Here is a 7368-nt window from a genome sequence, read left to right on the forward strand (position 1 = left end):
TCCCTTCCCCCCGGATCTCTTCTTCTTTTTTTTTTTTTTTTTGGAGAGGCTTTTTTGCTATAGGGCGCGTGCGCTCGCCAGACAGCCAGAGAGAGACAGAGAGACAGAAAGCGAGAAATCACCCCCCAGGGGGGATGGTCATGCTGCAATCCCTTCTCCTCCATTCTCCTCTTGGGATCTTGGGCACGCACGCACACACGCACCCGGCATGAGTTTTGCCGCGGTCAACTACGTGGGAGTCCAGTGACATAGCCATTACGCTAACTGCTGGTTCCCGCATCTCTACTTCTTCCTCTGTCATCTTCTCCCCCAACGTGACAAGGACATGCCGGATTTCAGCACCCATGACAGTGCCATTCCCTTCATTGTCAAACACCCGAAGGCCTTCAACATAATCCTCGTAGGTGCCCTGGTCCTTATTCTTGGCCACTGTCTGCAGCATGGGCAGGAAGTGCTCGAAGTCCAGCACCTTCACATTCATCTCGTCACTCTTGGGGGTTCCCTGGGACCTTGAGCACCTCAGTGTTGGTGGGGTTCTGGCCCAGGGCCCTCATCACATCCCCACACTGGCTGTATAGGATCTTGCCATCCCCCGTCCAGTCAAACAGCTGGAAGCCCTCCTTGAACTCTGCGGTCTGGTCTTCGGTGAAGTCACACATCTTGACTGCTCAGCTCTGCGGGACCTTTCCTGCAGTAATCAAGAGTCTTTTAATTGAGCAATTAGGTGGCTCAGGAAAGGCAGTCCCAGGGCTCAGGGTCTCCTTGCTGTCTTGCTGTGCAAATGTGAAGTTGGAAGGTTCACACAAGAACCTTCTGGTTGGCCCAGGAGGGGCCAGACTTTAGAGCAGCAGGGGACAAGGAGATCCCACTGGCCCTGGATGGGAGCTCCGTGAGGGCTTCAGGCTCATCTGCAAAGGCAAAGATGAGGCCGTGTTCAGAGCAGTAGGAGAGGGAACTGAGCACCTCTGAAGGGCAAAGCCTGTGGGCACCCATGCTCACATGTTGGCTCAAATCTAGAACCTGCTTCTAGAAGGGACTGAGGATTCTGTCCTCTGGGACAGGGTCTGTTCAGCCCCCGGCTGCCACAGGCGGTGTCACCTGTGCACCGGTCTGTATGGCCCCATGTACCGTACTCCAGTGGGGCCGTGTGTGCAAATGTAGGAGCGTGGACGTGCTCTCCCACCTGGACCAAAAGCACCCAAATAAAGCTGTTGGGAGTCTCCTGTCTGTATTCCCCGTAAGGCCTACCGTCTGAGCTTCTGCTCCAGCACACTGTGCTGGGGAGAAACTGATGGAGCAGGAGGCCCACAGCTCTCACCCCAGCCAGCAGTCTCACTGCGGCTGAGGCAGCTAGGCCTCTGGAAGGGATCGCTCAAAGATCTCTGCCCATGGAAACGTTACTTTCAAAGAAACCCCTTGGCCCCTCAATCAGAACCCATGTCCTCCTATTTTAAATAGAACTCTACCAAGGTTAGTTACTGAGTTTCCAAGAAATGAAAAGTGGCGTCTTTCTGGAGGCAGGCTGCTAGCAGTATTAAAAAGAGAGTGGCATCCCGAGAAAAGGCAGGATGTGGGCACAAGAAGAAGCACCCACAGAAGCACACAGTCTGGGGCCACTCACCTCAGGGGCCAAGCTGTGCATGCCTCCACTGTCCTAGAGGGCATCGCTATGGCTGTACTCCCGAGTCAGCAGGCAATGATGTGCACCGGTCTGTATGGCCCCATGTACCGTACTCCAGTGGGGCCGTGTGTGCAAATGTAGGAGCGTGGACGTGCTCTCCCACCTGGACCAAAAGCACCCAAATAAAGCTGTTGGGAGTCTCCTGTCTGTATTCCCCGTAAGGCCTACCGTCTGAGCTTCTGCTCCAGCACACTGTGCTGGGGAGAAACTGATGGAGCAGGAGGCCCACAGCTCTCACCCCAGCCAGCAGTCTCACTGCGGCTGAGGCAGCTAGGCCTCTGGAAGGGATCGCTCAAAGATCTCTGCCCATGGAAACGTTACTTTCAAAGAAACCCCTTGGCCCCTCAATCAGAACCCATGTCCTCCTATTTTAAATAGAACTCTACCAAGGTTAGTTACTGAGTTTCCAAGAAATGAAAAGTGGCGTCTTTCTGGAGGCAGGCTGCTAGCAGTATTAAAAAGAGAGTGGCATCCCGAGAAAAGGCAGGATGTGGGCACAAGAAGAAGCACCCACAGAAGCACACAGTCTGGGGCCACTCACCTCAGGGGCCAAGCTGTGCATGCCTCCACTGTCCTAGAGGGCATCGCTATGGCTGTACTCCCGAGGCAGCAGGAAATGATGGGGAAGTGCTTCAAGGTCTTAGAAGAAATCAAACTGCAAAGGATTAACATTCTAAGAGTTCATTGCTTAAAGGAGAGAACTTTAATATCTGGAAAATTCCTCTGTGGATTCCCTGAATACCAGATGAACAGAGGACTGAGAGGAGGCCCTCGACTGCCCTCATGTCATCCCTCCCCTGCCTCCTTGTTCAAGGCTGTGCTGCTGTGCTCTGTCACCCACCCATGCTGTGGGACCTCGCCTGGAGTAGGGGCCAGGATGAGGGGAGGAGGGGTGGGAGTGCTGGCAGCCTTCCTGACCCCCTCTGTGGGTGCTTTCCTCAGGTCTGCCTCTTTGTTGGGCTGTATTATAACGTGATCATTGGGTGGAGCATCTTTTACTTCTTCAAGTCCTTCCAGTACCCACTGCCCTGGAGCGAATGCCCTGTCATCAGAAATGGAACTGTAGCAGGCAAGTATGGGACCTCTGAGGGGCCCCTGCTGGGGACTCTGGCCAACCCTGTCCCAGGAAGGAGTCTAATGGGTTAGCTTACAGATTTGGAATTGCATTGACTTGTGTCACCTTGGCTAAGTCACTTATATCTCTGACCCTCATTTCCATTTCTCTAGTGCAGAAGACCTTTTTCCAGCCTACCCCATAGGATTGTTATGGGAATTAATGAAAATAATGTGTATAGGTAAAACTCTGGAAGTTGTTACTTGTGTAGTTCATAAGAACCACTCTGTCATTCTAGCACCAGGCTTTCTGGGAATAATCTTAAGTTGCATGCCAGCCCAATAGAGGGTTGGTAAAGCGATGACCATCTCACTTCACAGACGGAACAACTGAGGCCCAGGTGTGACTTTCTCATGTTCACACCAGCCATTGCACCAACGATCTGGGATGAGAATGCATGTCTCCAGCTTCCAGCTCAGACGGTCCCCCAGGCACTTTAGGCCCATTAGCCTAACCCTTCCTGCGGGAATTCAGCCAGCTAGTGTGTCCTGAAGCCTCCCGGGCCCCACTGGGAGGCCAGGATTTCTCTGAATATGCCAGGTCAAGGCTGAACCTGAGTGCAGTCCCTCCTCGCTGCCCCCCTCAGTCACTCCCTCACCCATGCTGCCCTGGGCGGGGGTCCAGCAGAGAAGGTGGCCCTGCTGGCCCTGCCGCTGAAGCCCTGTGGCCTTTGCTATTTCAGTGGTGGAGGCAGAGTGTGAAAAGAGCTCAGCCACGACCTACTTCTGGTACCGAGAGGCCCTGGATATCTCCAACTCCATCTCGGAGAGTGGGGGCCTCAACTGGAAGATGACCCTATGCCTTCTCGTGGCCTGGAGCATCGTGGGTATGGCTGTTGTCAAAGGCATTCAGTCTTCGGGGAAGGTGAGTTGTAGGGGGCACCCAAGACTCAAATGGGGGCCGCAGAAGGGCACAGAGGGCAGAGGGCTCAGATCCTAGGTCACCCCATGCAGGTCCTTTGGGTGGGCTTAGGCTCTGATGGCGCAGGATGATGACACAGCCCTAGAGGAGGGAGTGGGGCGTGACTGCTGCAGGATTGTTCACAGTGGACAGCCCTCCGGACTGAACTTGCTGGCAAGTCATTGCCCCTACCCCTAGCCACTGCTGTGCTCAGATAACTCAGGCCTGCTCTGCAAACACTAAAGAGAAAGAAAGCTGCAAGTATCGGCCCAGGTCCATCTGTGTCGGTTCTGGGTCCTTGGGGTCCTAACCAAAAGTTCTAGAAGAGCCTGCACTGAGCAAATTCAGGTGAAAACTAGCAGCTCACCCTATCTACAGCAAATGGGCTCCTTGAGCAGGTGGGTGCTGTGGGGGTCCGGGAGGCCTTTGAGGGCAGCTCTGTAGCGGTCTCTGAGGCTGCAGACCAGCTGAGCCCCATGCACCTTCCCAGCAGTTCAGACCCCTTTTGAATAGAGCTCTTTCTTATTTGTCACATGTCTGTATTCATGGGCTGCCAGCAATGAAAGGAGGTTAGAGATCCTGTAGCCCAAGCCGTCATTTTATAGACGAAGAAACTGAGGCCCAGAGAGAGAAAGCACTGCACCCAGCATCACTCAGCAGTCAGTTTCAGAGCTGGAAGTAGACCGCTGGCCGTTGGGGGCTCCAGGTTCTTTATCGGGCTTCATGAACAAGGCCTCCTTCCTTTTCAGAGGTCGGATAGTACTGACACTTCAAGGCACTTACTAGGTACTTCCATGTGTTCAAACATGCTCGATCTGGAGTGACTTACGAGTTAGGAATTGTACCTTAGGTATAGCTGAGGAAATGGAAGCTCATCAAGGTTAAGCAAATAGCCCAAGATCACACAGCTGGGAAATGATAGAGCCAGGATCAGAACTCAGACAGCCTAGCTTCAGACAGGCACCCTCTTAACCTCTACCCTGTCCTGTCCAAATAGCCCCCTTGACCTATTTCCATGCATCAAACGTTTGGGAACCTTTCCTTTGCATGAGGCCCTGTAGCAGGCACACGGGGACCTAGAAATAAGCAAGATGCATTTGCTGGACAGTAGCTCATGGTTATGATCCCAAGGGGCCAGGGCATTCCGATGTTGTCTGCGTGGGAACCATGCTTATAACTTCTGCGATATCTTCTGTGGAAGGAGCGCTAAGGACAGGGGAGACCCTTAGGGGGTTCCCTTGAGGTCATGGGCCATGGGACAATGAAGAGGGGAGATCACAGGATTCCCTCACCTCCTGACAGCCCTTAAAAGGAGAAAACAAGCCTGAGGCACACCCAGGCTGACTCCAGCGTGTCCCGCTCCTGCTGTACCCTGGCTCCATGCCAGACGTGTGGTGGGTTGGCCCCATGCCCAGGGGTTCCAGGGCTCTGCTTTCTGCTGCCATCAGAAGAGACGCCTGTGCCCCCAGCTGTGAGCAGGAAGGGGTGCCAGCTGCAGGAGAGCTCTGCCTGACAGCAGGTCCCTGTCCTCTCTGCAGGTGATGTATTTCAGCTCCCTCTTCCCCTACGTGGTGCTGGCCTGCTTCCTGGTCCGAGGGCTGCTGCTACGAGGGGCTGTCGATGGCATCTTGCACATGTTCACCCCCAAGGTAAGGGCTTGGGGCGCCCACAGACCAGGGGACACCACAGGTTTGCTGGGCCTGGTTGGCCTCATGTGATTTAATGTGCTCTGGGCACCTGCCATGTAGCCAGTGTGATGTCAGGCCCTGGAGGGGTGCACAAGGAAGAGGGCATGGCCCTGTCCACCAGAATCCACGGAGAGGGCTGGCACCCGAGTTTGGGTGAAATTAGGGAAAGCTTCAGGGAAGAGGTGACACCTTAAATGAGCCTGAAAGAGCAGGTAGGATTTCAGCGAGGGGGACTGAGACATTGCACTCAAAAGGAACCGCATGTTCAGGGGTGTGGAAAAGCGCTGGGCATGTGTCATGTGGGAGGCCACAGTGGGAAGTCAGGCTGGGCTGGGGCGTGGGGACACTCCCCTCATTCATTCATTTGTGAAAGGTTTCTTTGTGTAGATCTGTGACATCGGGAACTAAGAAGATGCCCAAGAGAAGAAAGCTCCCCCCGGGAATCCCAGTTTGTACCCAACTCAAGGGCATGAGGTTCCTGTTACATTCAAAATAGCAGACCACACGGATAGGAATTTTAGGCTTAACAAACCCATGCCTCCTCACAGTCCTCCTGATAGCCCCGTGAGGGAGCTGAGCAGAACCTGTTTGTCTCACAGAGGGGGTGGCAGTGGCACAGGCATCCTGAAGACGTGGGCCCGGATTTCCAAAAGATGGTCTGTCTCCGTCCCATGGCCCTTCAGACCCCTAGGCACAACTGGCAGGAGTCAGTCCACTGAGGAACAAGAGAACTTCAAATGCAGATCACCATGCCCTTTGGCTTGCCCCAGGATACATCAGTAGTCCCCACTGATCAGGCTAGAAGTCCACCCCAAATGCCGGCTCATCAGCGAGTAGCCAGCGGGGCCTGGTGAGACTCCAGCCCCCAGGCACAGGGTCAGACTGGCCAGGCCAACTGGAGACCCTCAGTGTTCAGTAGTGCCATCTCACATGCACACCTGCGAGTACGCGCGTGCACGCACGCACACACACACACACACACACACTAATTCTCCCCCCCCCTTTTTTTTTTTAGTTTTTTACTATAAGGCATGTATGCTTGCAGAGAGAGACAGAGACAGAGACAGAGACATCATCCCCTGAGGGAATGGCCACAATCCCTTCTTCTCCATTCTCTTCTCTGGATTTTGGGCACACATGCGCTCACACTTGGTGTGATTTTCAAGCTGCTGGTCTAGGACTCAAACCACGACCTTGGCCATGTGGGATGCAGCTGCCTTAATCTTCACACCACCTGCTGGTCCCCTACACTGATTCTTACAGTTCGTACAGGATGACACAGGGAGAAAAGCTCAGTAGGGTGTCACTCCCTGCCAGCTCACCCATTCTGCCACTGCGCGTAGATTCCTGGTGTTTAGGGTGCGCAGTGGCCAGGACATGCGGCACTCCGCAGTCACCAGATAGCACAGACATTGGCCCTGGAAACAGCTGAGGTTGCTGTGTATCCCCTTCATGCAGCACTTGGCGAGTATCCCGAGGAAACCATGTGAGTCCTGAGCCACGTGGCGGGCCACAGGGATGTCATGAACATGCAATATCTGACCGAGAAGGAAAAAGGGCAAATCTGGTTTCTTTGGGAAGAGATGACCGTGACAAGAAAGGCAACCTTCTTATGAATTATTTCAACTCTGGCTCTAGATACAGTCTGAAGTGTTTGCTTGAGTCTTTCGGTTCTACTTTACTGAGCTTTATGAGGGAATTAGATGCTCTGGTGATGCTCACATATGTGAAGACTCACCAAGGTCTCCAGATGGGTCCCCTGACGGTGTTAAGAGTCTCTGGTATGTAATTCCAGGAACAAGTGGAACAGATTCCCACGATTGGCTACTGGTCTCCAACATACAGTACTGCTCCCCACTGGATTCTTAAATGCTGTCTTTTTAAAAATTTAATTATTATTATTTTTAAATTTGCTATAGGACATGTATGCTCACCAGAGAGAGACAGAGAGAGAAAGAGAAAGTGAGAAAGCAAGCTGCTAGGTC

General features: G+C 53.4%; 1 protein-coding gene and 1 pseudogene across 1 annotated transcript in view; one reads left to right on the forward strand and one right to left on the reverse strand.

The window, feature by feature from the left end:
• LOC102485435 (myosin light polypeptide 6-like) overlaps positions 1-692 on the reverse strand; it is a 1138-nt pseudogene extending 446 nt beyond the window's left edge.
• The window catches only part of SLC6A17 (solute carrier family 6 member 17), a 37935-nt gene that overhangs the window by 6475 nt on the left and 24092 nt on the right, over positions 1-7368 (forward strand). The window contains exons 3-5 of the mRNA XM_006149548.3: positions 2624-2750; positions 3478-3659; positions 5234-5344. Coding sequence (XP_006149610.1) covers positions 2624-2750; positions 3478-3659; positions 5234-5344 — 420 coding nt within the window. The remainder of the gene's footprint in view (positions 1-2623; positions 2751-3477; positions 3660-5233; positions 5345-7368) is intronic.

This window comes from Tupaia chinensis, unplaced genomic scaffold (genome assembly GCF_000334495.1).
Source record: "Tupaia chinensis unplaced genomic scaffold, TupChi_1.0 Scaffold000270_1, whole genome shotgun sequence".
Taxonomy (NCBI): domain Eukaryota; kingdom Metazoa; phylum Chordata; class Mammalia; order Scandentia; family Tupaiidae; genus Tupaia; species Tupaia belangeri.